Source organism: Rhincodon typus, chromosome 28 (assembly GCF_021869965.1).
Source record: "Rhincodon typus isolate 14 chromosome 28, sRhiTyp1.1, whole genome shotgun sequence".
NCBI classification, from domain to species: domain Eukaryota; kingdom Metazoa; phylum Chordata; class Chondrichthyes; order Orectolobiformes; family Rhincodontidae; genus Rhincodon; species Rhincodon typus.
The window spans coordinates 29,847,374-29,865,993 of record NC_063359.1 but is presented as its reverse complement, the minus strand read 5'-3'; the positions used below and the strand labels follow the sequence as shown (position 1 = coordinate 29,865,993).

The window sequence follows — 18,620 nt, the reverse complement described above, 5'->3', positions numbered from 1 at the left end:
GGCCTACATGAAAGAGGACAGGAACTAATGGAAGGCTGTGCTGTCTGTGGGCTTCACATCATACAGGCTGGTCTAAAGGTTTTGGTTGATCATCAAAATGTCAGAGTCTGATGATGTTATGGAACCATTTACATCCTTTAGGTTACTGATCACAGAGCTGTCCCTGCACACCTTCTGGAAGGAGATGCAGGAGCATGTCACATCCTGCTCTACAGAGTGCATCGTGTATTGGAAGATTACCTTGTAGGTCTCTGAGACATCATCTGCAGCAGGAGCAGATTCTGCAGCTTTTCCCAAGTGGGGATTTTTCCATCTATCTCTCTCTCTCATCTTCTGAACACCTTTGAGGATAAAGAACCTCTTCATGTTCACCCTGATTTCTTCTCACCAGTGTAGGGGAACCTCAAAGAGGGATTTCACAATGCTCCACCCTTTGTAATCCATTTTGAGTTCCTCAATATTTTCCAGGGTCAACAGCCTAACATTCAGCTTCCACGTTCCACTGCCATCCCTCTGGACTTCCTGCAGGTGAAAATAAACCTAGTAGTAGGCAGTTGTCAAAGAACAATGCTTGCTTGATGTTGCTGGGTTAACAGTAGGGTCACAAGCAGGAAGTCTGTTCTCCATTTGACTGTGTACAGGTTTTGCTGTGTTCTGTCGGCAGGGTTTCTGATGATGTCATGTCAGACAGGCCAGCTGGGGGTGTCGCAGTCATGAGATGAGTATATTGAACAGCAAATACATTTACACTAAACCTTAATGAGTAACATATTTAGGCATCTACTCGTGCATTCTGACCAATTCAAGGCATCATACTTCAGAAAAAGCCTTGGAAAAGGTGCACATGATACCAGGAAGCACCATACTTATTATGGAGAAATTGACAAAGCCATAGGTCACTTGAAGGGTAACTTATTCACACAGGCTTGGATCTGCAATGCGCTGACTAAGATGGTGGAGGAGGCGGGTCCAATGATGGTTTCCAAAAGGGAACTGAAAAATCACCTGAGAAGAAAACAGCAGGGCTGCAGAGAAAAGTGAGGGGTGGGGGTTGGTGGGGGCAACTAGATGCAGAGTACTGCCGCAGACATGATGGGCTGAATGGTCTCCTTCTGCACTGTATCTATTTTCCAACATTATGATATGGAGAGAATAAGGAAGCTGGGATTTTCCCTGTTGATCCACAGAAAAAGGTGAAATTTAATATTTACAGAAGGTTGACAGACAGAGCTTCAGCAACATTTAAAGTGATTGTATCTACAAAGAGGAAAGCCACACTCGACTTCTATACACAACAACCTTTTACAGCAATTTATGAATTGTTGTAATAGGGAGTGAAGGAGAAATTAAACCACAGCTGCCAGGAGCTTGCATTAAAAAATACCTCCTCTTGAGCCTACAAAGAGATGACATTTGGAAGGACATCTGGACATTCTTGGCTCAAGACTTAAATGGGACCCAACGGACAAATTTTTCACACAGTTGCATGTATGGAATGAGCTGCCAGAGGAAGTGGTGGAGACTGGCATAATTGCAAGGCATCTGGATGGGTACATGAATAGGAAGGGTTTAGAGGGATATGGGCCAAATGCTGGCAAATGGGACTAGATTAATTTAGCATATCTGGTCAACATGCATGAGTTGGACCGAAGGGTCTATTTCCATGATGTACAGCTGTATGACTCTATGAACTCAAAGGGGTTATGGAGAAATTGTCGTTCTTAAGTCTTTGCTGATCCCAGGTAGACTTTTGTAAATATCCTGATACTGAATATAAATGTCAGTCAGGCTATCAGCCATTTTTGTACATCACCACCAGTATGTTGTAGTAACTACTTCAGATTGTCTCATTTACTCCAGGGTAAATTTGAGGGCCACTCTTGGATGTATCCTCAGTTGTAAAATGATTTTTGTTTTCTTTTCGATGAATGTCAGTGTTAAAGGCAGAAACCCAATTGCCCTTGAGCTGAATGGCTCTCTAGGATACTTTGGAGGGCATCTAAAAGTCAGCCACATTGCTGTGGGTCTGGAGTCACATGTAGACCAGGCCAGGTAAGGATGGCAGATTTGTTTCACTAAAGGACATGAGTGACCCAAAAGGGTTTGTTCAACAATTGATGAGAGCTTTCAACTGTCAGCATTAGTGCATTTAAATTCCACTAGCTGCTGTGAGATCACATCCCCAGAACATTAACCTGGGCCTCAGGATTACTAGATTAATTACCACAATACCATCACTGCCACCTAAATTTGCAATACATTGGGAAGCAAGTCACCATCCTTTCTTCAAGTTATTTAAAGTGGACTCGAGGGGGCATATGTCATAGGAGAGTCTTAATCTATGTATGAAGAGAGGGTCCTGGTCATGTCTTCTAATCTGTTTTTCTAACTATCTAACTGCCATCTTTTCAGTGAAGCGTTGAAGATTGAACTGACATGGTGTTAAGCTCCAAAGGGCTTTATGCCAATGTAGGGTGAGTGCAAAATACTTAAAGGCCACATTGGGATATTTTAACCTGAGGTCGCTCCCCCACTTCTGACTCCACAAAAGAAAGATTTTCGACTGATGTTGGAGGCTCCTTTTGTACCTTTCGCAGCTGTTGATGTGGCTTTACTTGATGGTAAAGTGATGGTAAAGCCTTCCCAGTTAGGCCGCAGTTAAAATGTAATCTGCTTCTCATTGATAATGTACATTCCTGATATTTCATTGATTCATGAGGCCTGACTCCACTGGACGTCACAAGGCAAATGGGTCTTATGAAAATGGAACTCCAGTTCAGACTAGTTCTAGATGTTTCACTGGGTTAGCCCTTCTGAGCCATCCATCAGCAGACCAGATATGCTCAAATTTGAAACTGGCAGAACTGGAGCATTACACACTTCATTCCCACCAGTCGGTAAGAGTTCATGTTATCCCCAACACTCGCCCATCTCCATCAGAGTCTCAAACCCAAGCGTAACGTTTGGGTAAAGTGAAATTTTAAAGTCATATTTTTTCACCATGAACTGATATGATCAAATGGCTGTTTTGACCTTAGATCATACGGTTTCTGCATGATTCTACCTCCAGGGAAACATCTCGCCATCCTGTAGCTGTTATCTTTACAACATACATGATTAATTGTTTTGCTGTGTAATAATTCAGCGATTCCTGCTGGTTCTGGGACTTGCATCTTGCTGCGGCTTTCTGGCCACCCCATTTTTCGCTGATACTGTTTATCCAAGGATTTTCAAACTGAGTTCAGGGGCCCTTAATGCATTATTTTCCATTTCTGGTCTACTCTGTTTCTATTTTGCTTCTTGTTGCAAGCCACAGCCAATGTCCCAGAAGACTGAAGAATAGTCAATATTTTACAGGGATAATCCAGGAAATAATAGACAGTGAGTCTTACATTAGTGGTTAGGAAATTATTGGAGAAGTTTCTGAGAGACAGGATTTACTCACATCTGGAGAAGAATGCCCTTATTTGAGATAATCAGCATGGTTTTAAGTGAGGAGGTCTTATCTCACAAACTTGATTGAGTTTTTTGAGGAAGTGATGAAGATGATTGATGAATGTAAGGGAAGTGGATGTTGTCTACAAGGACTTTACTAAAACATATTACAAGATTCCTCTAAGTAGGCTGGTCAGAAGATTAAGTCACATGGTATCAATGGCGATTGGTAAGCTAGATACAAAAGTAGCTTGGCCATAGAAGACAGGGTAGTTGTAGAGGGGTGATTTTTTGACTGGAAATCTGTGGCCAGCGGTGTTCCATAAGAATTAGTGTGCAGATGACATGAAAATTGGTGGAGTTGTGGTTAATGGGAAGGGTTGTCAGAGGATACAGCAGGATATAGTTCAGTTGGAAAGTTGGGCAAAGAAACAGAAGATGGGGTTTATTCTGGACAAGTATAAGGTGATGCATTTTGGGAGGCCAAATGCAAGAAGAAAGTTTACAGCAAAGGGCAGGACTTTAGGAGCATTGAAATACAGAGGGATTTTGGGCTGCAAGTCCATGGCTTCCTTGAAAGTGACAACACAAGTGGATATGGTTGAATAGAAAGTGCATTGCATGCTTGCTTTCATTGGTTGGGGCATTGAGTATAAAAGTTGGTCTTTATGTTGCAGCTGTATAAGACTTTAAGGTCATTGGTTTAAGGTGATGGGGGAAAGTTTAAAGGAGATGTGTGAGGCACTTTTTTTTACACAGAGGTTGGTAGGTGCCTAGAATGCACTGTTGGGAGAGGCAGTGGGAGCAGAAACAAAAGTAACATTTAAGAGGCACTTAGACAGAGACATGAATGGCAGGGAATAGTGGGATAAGGTCTATGAGCAGACAGATTGGATTAGTTTAGAATGACATCATGGTCAGCACAGACATGGTGGGCTGAAGGGCCTGTTCCTGCGTTGTGCTGTTCTATGTTCTATTCAAAATGACGAAGGCTTTAGTGGTGATTTATTACAAAGACAAATACCATTCTTTTTTAGATAATGAATTCATTGTTCTCAATTGGACATATTTACCGAAATTGTCAAATTTGAAAAGAAAAGATTTCCAGTTGCAGGAGAGTCAGTTCCAAATGATTCTATTTAGTTGGAATGGTAAAAGTACCAGAAATGACAGGAGGTAAACTATTTATTAATGTACAGCAGATTGCTGTCATCTGGAATGCACTGCCTGAAAAATTAGTGGAAGCAGATTCAATTAAAAATAACCAGTAAAGAATTGGATAAACATTTAGAGGAACAAATATTCAAATAGTGAAGGGAAAGAGCAGGTCAGTTGGTTTCAAAGAGTGTGTTGGACCAAATAGTTGTCTACAGTGCTGTATTAATCTTTGATTTACATGCAGCTCTTTGGGTAGAGGCAAAGTGGAATTTCCCAGTTTTTATTTATCTTAAATTGGCCTCTTCTTTTCTCTCCCAGGACATTGCAAAGCTGAAGTCAGAGGGTATTAATAGAATCACTGTCAGTGTGTGGTGGTGGTTCAGAACGTATGTAAGCCTACAGCACCTCTAGATGGACTTGGCTGGATGAGCCAGTTCAGTATTTCTTGTCATTTCCATAACAGCAATCCGTAGCTAAAGTGGCAATTTCATTGATTCAAGGTACATTGTTGAGTATGCTAGCCTCAATCAGAGTTTAATTAAGCCAAATAATAATATTGTCTTTCACAAAGAGTGTAGAAAAATTGAAGTTCAGTCGCTTTCTTTGTGTACATGACAAATTAAGTTTGTTTCTGGACTGAATGTCTTTAATGGAAGAGAGTGGTTGAAATTTCTTTCCAGAGGAATGCCAAGGTGTTCTTTACGTTTATTGAAAATGTTGCATCGACTTGATTATTGTAGCTGTGCCAATAGCAATAGCTACTGTATTTGTTTTGAGGTATTGTATTAAACATTAATACTGAATTTGTGAATGGTATAACAGGCTCTATTTCCCATTGCTGATTAATAACAGTCACGAGTCAAGTCACACGTTATAGCACGATCCAGCACTAATACTGTTTTGCATACAAACTTTTCCTACCATACAATTTGTGTTTAGGCAAAGTCAAGGTCAGTGGATATCATGGTGCTGCATTAGGTTCACCAAGCTGTTTGTTCTCTTTGCAGCATTCCAGTTCAGGTTTGTGGGGGAATTACCAGCACTGAGTATGACCCTGGTTTGAAGTGAGGGCGGCACATTAGGATACAGCCACAGCACAAACAAAAATGGAAAGGTATATTTAATTAATAAAAAGTATAGCCAAAGATGCCAATTATTTTGGCTTCAGATATGTTTTTCTGACTTGACAAACAACTAATATCCCTCGGGATTATATCTGTCCAAATAAACATCACTTCTGTCAGGGATCGAGAACTGATTCAGAATTAAGTTCTTCCAATGTGAAATGAAGACCTTTGGGATTGGGGGATGTATAATATTACAGATTCAGAATTTGTTAACAGACAGAAAGGAGAGATTAGGAATATATAAATTATTCTCAGGATGCCAGGTTGTTATAAAGTCATAGTCATAATGTCTTACAGCATGGAAACAGACCCTTCAGTCTAACTAGTCCACGCTGATCTTGTTCCCAACCTAAACTAGTCCCATCTGCCTGCGTTTGGCTCATATCCCTCCAAACCTTTCCTATTCATGTACTTATCCACATGTTTTTTAAATGTTGTAACTGTATCTGCATCCACCTGGCAGTTCATTCCTCAGCCAAACCACTCTCTATGTAAAAGGAGTTGCCCTTCATGTCCTTTTCAAAACTTTCTCCTTTCACCTTAAAAATACGTCCCCTAGTTTTGAACTGCCCCACCCTAGGGGACTGAGAGTCATCTAGACTCGAAACGTTAGCTTGCTCTCTCTCCATGGATGCTGCCTGACCCACTGTGATCTCCAGCATTTGTTGTTTACAGTAGAGATTCCACCATCTGCAGTCATGTGTTCCTACGTCTTGACTATCCGTAATCAGTCCTTGCCTCTCAAAATGCAAGTAAATCCGATCCTTCAGAATCACCTCCAATAACTTATCCACACCACTGTCAAACTCACAGCTCTGTAGTTCCCAGGCTTCTCTTTGCAGCCTTTCTTAAATAAAGGCACAACATTATCTGCCCTCCAGTCCTCCAGCACCTCACCCATGGTTATAAATTATACAAATATTTCTGCTAGGGGCCCCACAATTTTTTCCCAAACTTCCCATAATGTCCTGGAAGACACTTGATCCACTCCTGGAGATTTATCCAGCTGTACGTTTTCTAAAACCACCAACACTTCCTTTTCTGTAATGTGAACTGTTTTCAAAACATCAATATTTATTTTCCCAAGTTCTCTAGCCTCCATTTCTTTCTCCATAGTAAAAACTGAATCAAAATATTCATTTAGTATCTCTCCCACCTCCTGTGGTTCCACACATAGATGACCTCATTGATCTTAAGGGGCCCTATTCTCTCCCTAGTTGCTCTCTTGCTCTTAATGTACTTTTAGAATCTCTGGATTGTCCTTAACCTTATCTGCCAAGGCTAACTCATATCCCCTTTTTGCCCTCCTGATTTCCCTCTTAAGAATGCCCATATACGCTTTACACTCATCAAGAGATTCATTTGATCCCAGTTGTCTATATCTAAGATATGACCAGAACCTCAATATCTTTATTCATTCTTTGTTCCCCACTCTTACTCGCCTTACCCTTCACTCTAACAGGAACATAATGTCTCTGAACTCTCACTATCACACTTTTGAAAGCCTCACACCCATCCCTTTACCTGCAAACAGATTACTCCAATCAATTTTTGAAAATTCCTGTCTCATACCATTAAAATTTGGCTTATTTCAAGTAAGAACTTCAACTTTTATTTTCTTTTCCATAACTCTTTTATAACTAATAGAATTATAATCACTAGTCCCCAAGTGTTCACCTACTAACACTTCAGTCGCTTGCCCTGCCCTACTTCCCAAGAGAAAGTCAAGTTTTGCTCCTTCTCTAGTAGGTATATTTACATTTTGATTAACAAATTCCTCACCGTCCAAACCTTTAACAACCGTAGCAGTCTCAGTCAATGTTTGGAAAATTAAAATACCCTACTATTACAACCCTATTAGTCTTAGATATACCTGAGATCACTCCACATATTTGCTCCTCAATTTCCCTCTGACTATTGTGGGGTGGGGTGTTATAGTACAATCCCATCAAGGTGATTATCCCTTTCTTATTTCTAATTTCTACCCATATAGCTTCACTGCATGATCCCTCAGAAATATCCTAAGTACAGTAATAATGTTTTCCTTAATCAAAAATGCCTCTCCCGTCCTCTCTTGCTTCCCTTTCTATCATTCCTATAGCATCTAAAACCCAGAACTTTGAGCTGCCAATCCTGTCGTTCCCTCAGCCAAGTTTCTATAATAGCTATGGTGTCCTAATCCCCACTTCCAATACATGCCCTGAGTTCATCAGCCTTACCTGTAAGGCCTCTTGCATTGAAATAAATGCAGTTTAATTCTTCAGAGTTATCTTGTTCTCTCACTTGCCTTGTCTGCCTTTTCTAATTAACTTGCTCTTTTCTGATTCAGAACCATGCTCACCTGTCTTTCCATTTTCATTGTTACGTAGGAACATAGGAGTTTTTTCTTTCAAAGGGTGATGAATTTTAAAAATTCCCAACACCCAAGAGCTCTGGAAGCTCAGACACTGAGCATGTTTGAGACAGAAACCAATAGCTTCCTGGAGATGAATGTTGTCAAGGTACAATAGGATTGTGCAGTAAATTGGCATGGAGGCAGATGATCAGCAATGATCTATGATGGTAGAGCAGGTTTGATGGGCTGAATGGCCTACACCTGTTCCTATATTCCCTTTCTTATCTGTTAGGCCTCTCTACATGTTATTACTCTTGGTGGACCAGCCAAATTAGTGATATAAACCAGCCAAAAACAATATTGCCAAGTGGCAAAAATAGAAAACATAGCAGTGCACTTCTGCAAATCTTTCCCATGACAACCAAAGATAATGAAGTAAAACTCCAGAATATCCACATTTCTTCACAGCTTCACTGTTGAAACATCTCCCACTGATCACATTTCCTGTTCCCAGCAGTACAGAATCTTACTTCAGTAAGGGATTCAACAAGGTTCCTCATGGTAGACTGTTGAGCAAGGTTAGATCACATAGGGAGAACTAACTATCTGGATGCAGAACTGGCTCGAAGGTAGAAGAAAGAGGATGGTGGAGGAGGGTCATTTTTCAGACTGGAGGGCTGTGACCAGCAGTGTGCCACAGTTATCAGTGCTGGATCAACTGCTTTTCGTCATTTATATAAATGACTTGGATATGAACATAGGAGGTATGGTTAGTAAGTTTGCAGATGACACCAAAATTGGAGGTGTAAGTGGACTGTGAAGAAGGTTACCTCAGAGTACAATGGGATCTTGGTCCAATGGGCCAATAGGCTGAGGAGTGGCAGATGGAGTTTAATTTAGATAAATGTGAGGTGCTGCATTTTGGAAAGGCAAATCAGGGCAGGACTTATACACTTAATGGTAAGGTCCTGGGGAGTGTTGCCAAAAAACGTGGAGTGCAGATTCTTAGTTCCTTGAAAGTGGAGTCGCAGGTAGATAGGGCAGTGAAGAAGGCGTTTTTTTGACTTGCCTTTATTGGTCAGTGCATTGAGTGTAGGAGTTGGGAGGTCATGTTGCAGCTGTACAGGACATTTGTTAGACCACTTTTGGAATACTGCATACAATTTTGGTCTCCTTGCTAAAGGAAGGGTGTTGTGAAACTTGAAAAGGTTCAGAAAAGATTTACAAAAATGTTGCCAGGATTGAAGGGTTTGAGCTGTAGGGGAGAGGCTGAATAGGCTGGGGCTATTTTCCCTGAAGCATCAGAGGCTGAAGGGTGACCTTATAGAGGTTTATAAAATCATGAGGGGCACTGATAGGGTAAATAGCAAAGGTCTTTTCCCTGGAGGAGAGAGTCCAAAACTAGAGGGCTTAAGGTGAGAGGGGAAAGATTTAAAAGGGACCCAAGGGGCAACATTTTCATGCAGTGGATGGTGCATGTATGGAATGATTTGCCAGAGGAAGTGATGGAGGCTGGTACAATTACAACATTTTAAAGGCATCTGGATGGGTATATGAAAAGGAAAGTGTTTAGCGGGATATGGGCCAAATGCTGGCAAATGGGACTAGGTTAATTTAGGATATCTGGTTGGCATGGAATGTTGGACTGAAGGGTCTGTTTCCATACTGTACAGCTCTATGACTCTATAACCATGGTCTAACATCGCGTGATAGGTCAGTATATTTGATGCCTGTTACCTCGAAGGGATGACTGTTTATTTTACAGAATCCAGTTGTTCCTCAAATCTATGGTATATGTCATTTAAAAAGCTCGCTTTGTTATATTCAGTTATATATAAATTAACTCTTCTTGTGTTGGCACAATATAAGAAATAAGATTAGGAGGAGGCCAATTTATCCCTAGAACTTGCTTTGTTATTTGATAAGATTAAGGCTAATCCTCTGAACTCAGTTTTCCCCATTTCTATATCCCCTAATTCCCAAAAACCTATCAATTGCAATGTTGAATATACTCACTGATGAAGTTATGTCAATCTTCTAGGGTAGAGATCTCCAAAAATTCACAGCCTTCTGTAGAAATCTCTTCTTCATTCAGTCCTGACAGAGGTTGGCTATGATCCCTGGTTCTAAACTTTCGCAGTTAGATGAAATATTCTGTAAACAATTACAAAACAAATAGAGAATACACGGCGGATGGCTGATGTATACAAAATGAATCACTGACCATCTCATTTAGAGTTATAGAGTCATAGAGATATACAGTATGGAAACAGACCCTTCAGTCCAACTCGTCCATGCTGACCAGATATCCTAAATAAATCTAGTCCCATTTGCCAGCATTTGGCCCATATCCCTCTAAACCCCTCCTATTCATGTACCTGTCCAGATGCCTTTTAAATGTTGTAATTGTACCAGCCTCTACCACATTCTCTGGCAGCTCATTCCATCCATGCACCACCCTCTGCATGAAAAAGTTGCCCCTTAAGTCCCTCTTAAATCTTTCTCCTCTAGCCTTAAACCTATGCCCTCTGTTCCTGGACTCCCCTATCCTGGTGACCTTGGTTATTCATCCTATCCATGCCCATCATGATTTTATAAACTTCTATAAGGTCACCCCTCAGCCTCCGACCCTCCAGGGAAAATAACCCCAGTCTATTCAGCTTCTCCCTTTAGCTCAACCCTCCAACCCTGGAAACATCCTTATAAATTTTATCTGAACACTTTCAAATTTAATAATAGTAGGGAGACCAGAACTGAAGATAATATTCCAAAAGTGCCCTAACCGATGTCCTGTACAGCCTCAATATGACTTCCTGACTCCTATACGCAATGCATTGACCAATAAAGGCAAGCATACCAAATGCCTTCTTCACTATCTTTCTACCTGTGACTTCACTTTCAAGGAACTATGAACCTGCACTGCAAGGTTTCTTTGTTCAGCAACCCTCAATACCCACCTTACCATTAAGTGTATACATTTATACTTCTTGTGTAAATCGACAAAGTGAATATAAGAATTTATTTTGCCCTACCCATCAATCAATCAACTCAAATAACACATCACAGAATGTTTTTCTTAACTCCATTTCCATTGATTTCAGACAGTCTGGATTTAGTGAACAGTAAAAATGTCTCCAGCAATGCAATGTAAAGAATGAGTCAGAATTTACAATACAATGTCAATTAGACAGTAGGTGGTTTACAGAGAGAAACAAAATTGGCAGTACTCGCTTTTTTTTTGTTCAGCTGCATAAACCACAGAGAGTAAGCATAAACATCATGCTCTGCAAAGTAAAATAACAGGTATTGTGTTTTAATACATCATTTGTTGCAGTAATCAATTATGGTCACTAGATGGAAATAGTACAATAGGAAAATGTCTCACATTCAATATCGAAAGATTAGACTTGCATTGATATAGCACTTTTCACAACATCCAGATAACTCAAAGTGCTTTACAACTTATGAATAGTTTTGATGTGCAAACACCGAAATGTAGGAAATGCAATCACCAACATGTGCACAGCAAGCTTCCACAAACAGTGATGTGATGCTGACCAAATCATGTTTTTTTGTGATGTTGCTGAGGGAGAAATAATGGACAGGCCATGAGGGATAACTCCTTTCTCTTCTCCAAGCTAGTGCTCTGGGCTATGTTGTCTTCACTGAAGCAGGCAGCTGGTGCCTTGGGGTTAACGTCTCAACTTGAGGACATCACATCACCGCTGGCAATAATGGAGTGTTAACATTGACTTTTGAACTCAAGGAATGAAATGAGACTGGATCCATATGACTCAGAGTGTGCTACCAACTGAATCATAACTGTCACTGAGTTCAACTACTTTGGCAGTAGTTATTTTTACATAATTTTTAAACTCATTCATGTTTTGTGGGTGTTGCTGACTGGGACAACATTTATTGTCCATCCCTAATTGCCCTCAAAATGGTGGTAGTGGGTAACCTTCTTGAACGGTTGCAGTCCGTTTGGTGTAGGTAGACCTGTTAGGACAGAGCTCCAGGATTTTGACTCAGTGACAGTGAAGGACCGGCAATATATTTCCAAGTCAGTGTGGTGACCGGCTTGGAAGGGAGCTTGCAGGTGGTTGTGTTCTTGTATATCTGCTGCTGTTATCCTTCTGGATGGTAGTGGCATTGGATTTGGAAGGTGCCATCTAAGGAGCCTTGGTGAATTTCTGTAGTGCACTACAGTATACATCGCTGCCGCTAGAAGAGTGAGTGAATGTTTGTAGATGTGGTGCCAATCACACTGGTTGCTTTGTCCTGGATGGTGTCAAACTCCATGAGAGCTGCGCCCATCCAGGCAAGCGGGGAGTATTCCATCATATCCCTGACTTGTGTCTTGTAGATGGTGCACAGGCTTTGGGGAGTCAGGAGGTGATTCCCTTGCTGCGGAATTTCGTTGCAGATTTTTTGATTGCATATGTGTGAAATGTTGGTGTCAATTTTCCCTGTTAAATATGTTATGTGAGTATATCTTTGCTGTTGTATCCTATCTAGACACCTTTACATTGAATTAAAGGTGTGTTATTTGTTATTTAATGTGAAAGTTTTATTCATCCTGAAATTGTTAATGAATACATCCTTGGACCCATTGATCTCTTCAACTCCTGTTCCATCTCCAGTCCTCCTTTGTTCTCTAAGCATCTAGATTGTGCCACCGTTATTTTGCTCTATTTTGTTCCTCCCCAAATAGGCATTCCTTGTACCAGTTAATTCTGGCCCTAGTCCTGTCCACAACACTTAGGAACATCCTGGTCAAAATCAGCATTAAATTCTGTGTGACTGTGTTTCATCATCCCAGACTTTTATCCTCAACTTCATTTCACCTGTTAATCAATTCGGTCTCTTCTATTCTCTGTGTGGTTCATCTCTGGCAGTGGCCTGTTTTAGCTTAGTCCTACTTAGTTCAGTGCAGACAATGCAGCTTCACAGTCTACATGACCGTTTTCAATATGTGCCACTCTTGGTGATCTGTACATTGCTCCGTGACAATATTTTCTGTAAGTGTGAGGCTGGGCTTATATACAGATGTCAAAGACTACCTCAACACTTTCTCTCTCGATTTCAGGTCTAACTTCATGCAGGGTCACTGTCTGATGTCGAGGCGTGAATGCGTCAGAACATTTGGCAGTTCAACCTTAGTAAGAGCAAAGCTATCTTGTTTGACCCACGCAAAGAACTCCATGCAATACTCATACTCACGCTTTGTGAAGCATTTTAGGATGTCTTTCTTCATTAAAGTCTCTATTAGCAGTTGCTGTTTGCATGTTTGGGTCCTAGTGACACGACACATATCAATTACATAGACTTGTATAGGACGTAGAGCACAGAAACAGCTCATTCAGTCCTACTGTTATCATTTAGTTAGACTCAAATGGCAGATTTGGAGGAACTCTCAAATACTTGATAAGCTTGTATTAGTTCAATTATACTGCAGCCAGCACTCTCACACTAGTATATACAGTATGGCCTACAACCATACAATATTGTAATGCTCGACTGGGAATCCAGCTGAAAGAGGACAGCTCTTGTTTAGAGGTTTCTCACTGTCTACATGTTTAGACCAACTCCAAATAGGTTTTTAAACCCGGTAGACACTGTATTTGTTATAGTGTCAGTTATGAATTGTATATCAATTATGTTTAATTACATTAAGTTGGGGCATTAATTGATGGTCCCAGGAAAAGCATCATAATACAACCACACAAAAACATGAAAGCAACAATCTTTAAAAAGGAGGATTTTGTGGTGCGGTGGTAGTGTCTCTACCTCTGAGGCAGAAAGCCTGGAGTCAAGTGGAAGGTGATGGTGTAGTGGTAATATCTCTAGACTAGTAATCTAAAGCTCCAGGCTAATGTCCTGGGGGAAATGGGTTCAAGTCTCACCATGGCGGATGATGAAATTTTATGTCAATAGAGAGCTGACTTAATGGTGGCCATGTAACCAATGTCAATTGTTGTAAATCCTAACTGGTTCTCTAATGTCATTTAGGGAAGGAAATCTGCTGATCTGATTATGGGCAATGAATGTGCTTCTACCCAATGACAACCACATCCCATGAAAAATAAGTCCCACACTCTCCTGGTGTGTCATAACTGGCTGATTTAAAAATACATTTTTTTCCAAAGAGACACTGTAGTGTGGTTGAGTTTGGTGAGATATGTTTGTAATTGTTCACTTAGAAAATAAACATAAGCCTCCTACTGGCTTTCCAGAGTAGAACAGGAATGTATACCCTGCAGCATTAAATACAAAACAGGTGGAATTCTATCTCTTTTGCAATGTGTCATGGTATGTCTCTCCTGAGTCACATTGGGCACATCGCCCTGATTTTGCAACACAATCTCAGTGCTGCTCTGAAGCAGAAATTAGTTTGCAGTGAAGCTTAAAATTGTAGCATTCCCTAAATTTCTATTCTCTACAGGCCAATGCCCCATTGTTGAATGGAAGTATAGAAAGAAGACGATCATCCTGGAACTTGGTTGGAAAACCAACATTGTTTCTTCAATCCTCACCTTCCAGCGCAGCAGTTCCTTAAATTGGCCAATTTTCCCCTTGCTGTCAGCTTCCCATTACTACTGTCTGTTCTCAGATCTATCTTCTATTTCCCTTTCTGAAGCAACCTATACATTCCACCCCACCAAAGACCTTGTTCAGCAGCCCATGGCCTCACACTTGGAGAGATTTCCTCATGGTATTCCCCGCGTTCAGGATATGTCCTGAATCAGGCTACGTAATTGCCTTCACTCAAGTGATGTTCCCCAAGCTCAGTCAGACTGGCGAGGGCATCCACTTCCATCGGAATACCCTGCAACTCATATGCTCCACTTGCCACATTTTCCAGTCACAAAGCCAGTTGTAGTGCCTGTTTGAATTCCAGTTTGGCTTCAGCTAGTAGGTGCTTTTGCATGGTTATATCATTAATCCCACATACCAAACTGTCTCTCAGCATCTCATTCAGGGTTAAACCAACGTCACATGCCTCTGCCAGTTGTCTTAACCTCGTCAAAAATCCCTGGTTCTTGAATTGCTGAGTAAAACTGATCGCTTCTCAGAATTAGAGGAGGTTTGGGGTCGTAATATTCCTTAACTAAATCAGTCAACTCTTGAATGGTTTTAATATGTGGTGCCTCAGGGAATGTTAGGGTCCTAATAACTGAAAAAGCTATGGGTCCACAAGCTGTCAGGAGAATTACTCGTTTCTTTTCATCTGCTCCAATGTCATTTGACCAGAAAAAAGTAACACATTCTTTCCACATACTGGGCCCAGTCTTCGATAGCAGGATCGAATGAGTCAAGATTCCCAAATAATGGCATGATGTCAGAAATGCTTACCCCCAAGTCACAGATGACTGTTGCGAGCCAGTTTCTTCAGGAGTGTGCTTTTCTCTCATCGCCACTGAAATAACTCCACAGAGACCAATATCCCATCACCAAGTTACCCATTATTTACACGTGGAGAGTCCTTAACAGTGATCTAGCTCCCTCAGAGCCTGCTCTCAGAGTGAACAGAACCTCTGACACTCCTGTTCTTATCTATCAACCAGGGATCCCTGTTTGGACTGTATTAACAGTCCCAATCAAGGAACTCATATTCTATGAGGTCCACCTGGTTGGCCTTGTTACAATCACCACACTTCCCTTAAAACAGTGGATGATACCTACTAATACTGCCAATCGTTTTTTCAGGCTGTAGTAATCTGGCTCCATAATTGGAAGGTCACAGCACAATAAAGTGCTAGAAACACAGTACTATCTGCCCCTTTGATGAACTAATTATTAAAATTGAAGGTCAGATTAACATCATTTGTATAAACGTAGAGTCATTATAGTCCCAGAAGACAGTAGGCTGTTTTCTCATGAGAGACAGAGACGACTGGTGGTGAGTTTAATATGAAGGTCACCATGCCTCAGGCGAGAGGTGAGATTAAAGCCAGTTTTAGAAACACTATTAGATTGTACATTTTTTTTAATGATATTTTTCATTTTTGGAGTATCTGTTATCCAGATACTCTGCAATATCTAAAAATTAGTGGTGCAAATATGATGAAATAATATTGCTGATATTTGAATACCAACCTTTATGGGATATGGGAATAAGTGGAAGAATTTGTCACGTTAATAGGTTGGTTTATTTTAAGAGTTAACAGAGATATCATACACAAAGTTTAATGTGATTTATATAATATTGGGAGCAATAAATCACAATCAGTGTTTAAATCTTGAGATCTTATGATATTTTAATTCATTGAAGCATTGATTAATGAAGTTCTGTTTTATGAGCACCGATGGAACCCAAAGATTGCGGAAATAGTTCAGGTACAGTCCCTTGTTCAGCAGGTTACACACCTAAGCCATCAACCTGTCTTCTGTTTTCTTGGTGGGGTAAATCATTGACAAAGGAGATGAGGCTGTGAAAGCAAGTTTTAGCAAACACTTTTATCAAACACCAGGAGGGAAATAGAAAGCAATGAAGGTGAACAAACCGAAAGATTAAATGGAAATTCTGTTGGACAGTGCTTGAATAAATGCAAAATAATGCAGATGCCGGAAACTTGAAATAGAGAATGCTGGAGAAACTCAGCAGGTCTGGCAGCATCTGTGGAGAGAGAATAAAGTTAATATTTTGAATCTGATATGGCTGTAGTGGTTTGGCATTCCCTTCCACATCTGGTGTTTTCGTTGGAAAGATTTACAGGGTGACAGTCAACCTGCTTAGCCACGCTATAAAAGTATCTTTCATGACCAACAAGTCCTGGTGTGAGACTTGAACCCAGAACTTCTTGGCCTAGAGATAGTGACACTAACTTGACAACAAGACCTCCACCAGGGGCAATATCAATCAGAAAGAAAGGTGTTGATTTGGCATGGTACCTCTTAATCTGAAATATTAACGTAACTTTCTCTTTGGTCTGCTGTGTAATGTCTAACATTTTCTGTTAGCAAACACTGAGGCTGTTATTAATCAGTAAGAAAATACTGATGGGTTTGTCCACTATGCCTTAATTGGCTTCAGTGCAATCCCATCTTATCATCCGCCATGGTTTAGTCGGTGCCACAATTACTTCTTGGGTCACAAGGTTTGCATTCCCCTTGGCACAAAGAAAACCCAAGTGTCCTTGCTTCCTAAGGGAGTGCTGCACTGTTGGAGGTTTGGATTGAGATATTAAACAGAAAAAGAGTAGGGGAATTATCCCCAGTGCCCTGACCAATATTTATCCTTCAGTCAACATCACACAGATTACCCAGCGTGTAATCACATTGCTGTTTGAGTAAGTTTACTGAATGCATTTTAACTGCTGTTACAACCTACATGATCACCAAACTTCCAGAAATATGCAAGTGGCTATGCAATGTTTGATGAGGTGCTATATAAATGCAAGTCTTTATTTTTTGTGAATTGGAGGGAAGCAAAAACAGACTTTGAACCTTTTTGGGTGCGGGTGTCAGTGGTGTGTGGTGAGGAGAACAGTTAAATGTTATTGAATGCGTATTTTAAGAACAATTAGGATGTGACTTAAAATATCAGTTGACACCATAAGGATCACAATGGAAAAAAGGAAAATAGAGGTGATCCAGCAATGACAAGCCCTTAAACCACAATTGCCCTCTCTCTCTCTCTCCCACACACAGTCAGTGTTGGGTCACCTTCGTTTTCCTTTCCTTTTTTCCAATGTTTAAGGGCCTGTGACCCAAAGGACAGGGAGAGGCTGTTGGAGAGGGAGACAGTGTCGGAAACGGAGGGAGTGTCAGAGAGGGTCAGGGAGAGGGACAGAGTGTCAGAGAGGGTTAGGGAGAGGGTGTTGGAGAGGGAGAGGGTGTCAGAGAGAGGGAGATGGAGACGGACAAGGTGTCAGAGACAGAGAGTGTCAGAGAGGGACAGGGTGTCAGGGAGAGGGACAGAGTGTCAGAGAGGGTCAGGGAGAGGGTTTTGGAGAGGGAGACGGTGTCAGAGAGGGTCAGAGAGAGGGAGATGGAGACGGACAGGGTGTCAGAGAGGGTCAGAGAGAGAGAGAGTGTCAGAGAGGGACAGGGTGTCAGTGAGAGGGAGAGAGTGTTGGAGAGGCACAGGGTGTCAGTGAGGGGGGGGAAGGGGGGGGCGGGGGGGGGGGGGAGGGTGGGTGTATGAGAGAGGGTGAGAATGAGAATGAGGGAGAGAGTGAGGATGAGAGGTTGGGAGTTTGAGGATGAGAGGAAAGGAAATTGAGAAAAGATTCGGATGGAGTGAGGATGAAGGGAAAGGACTTAAGGTTGAGGGAGAAGAATAAGGATAAAGAAGAGGCAGAAGGAGGGGGAAGGAGATGGAGGTTTTAAGTCCAGCCCAGAGGGAGGGACAAGCGGTGACGTGGGGCTGGAGTGTAAATGTTTCTGGCGGAGAAGCAAAGCAAGTGGAGTCCCTCCTCTCGGGCGTTTGTGTCTAACAGAGTGATCCCGGAGAGCGGGCAGATCCCAGCGGCGATGGAAGCGGATGCATCCGATCAGATCAAATCTCGGCGAGTCGATGAAAAAGGTTACAGCGGCCGCTCTGTAACGGGGTGGGGGGG

General features: G+C 41.4%; 1 protein-coding gene across 1 annotated transcript in view; it reads left to right on the top strand.

Annotated features, from left to right (window-relative positions):
- The first annotated feature begins 18,409 nt into the window (after window positions 1-18,409).
- The window catches only part of stom (stomatin), a 46,555-nt gene continuing 46,344 nt past the window's right edge, over window positions 18,410-18,620 (top strand). Inside the window, exon 1 of the mRNA XM_020522271.2 lies at window positions 18,410-18,586. Within this exon, the coding sequence (XP_020377860.2) occupies window positions 18,439-18,586 (148 nt within the window). The 5' untranslated portion in view covers window positions 18,410-18,438. The remainder of the gene's footprint in view (window positions 18,587-18,620) is intronic.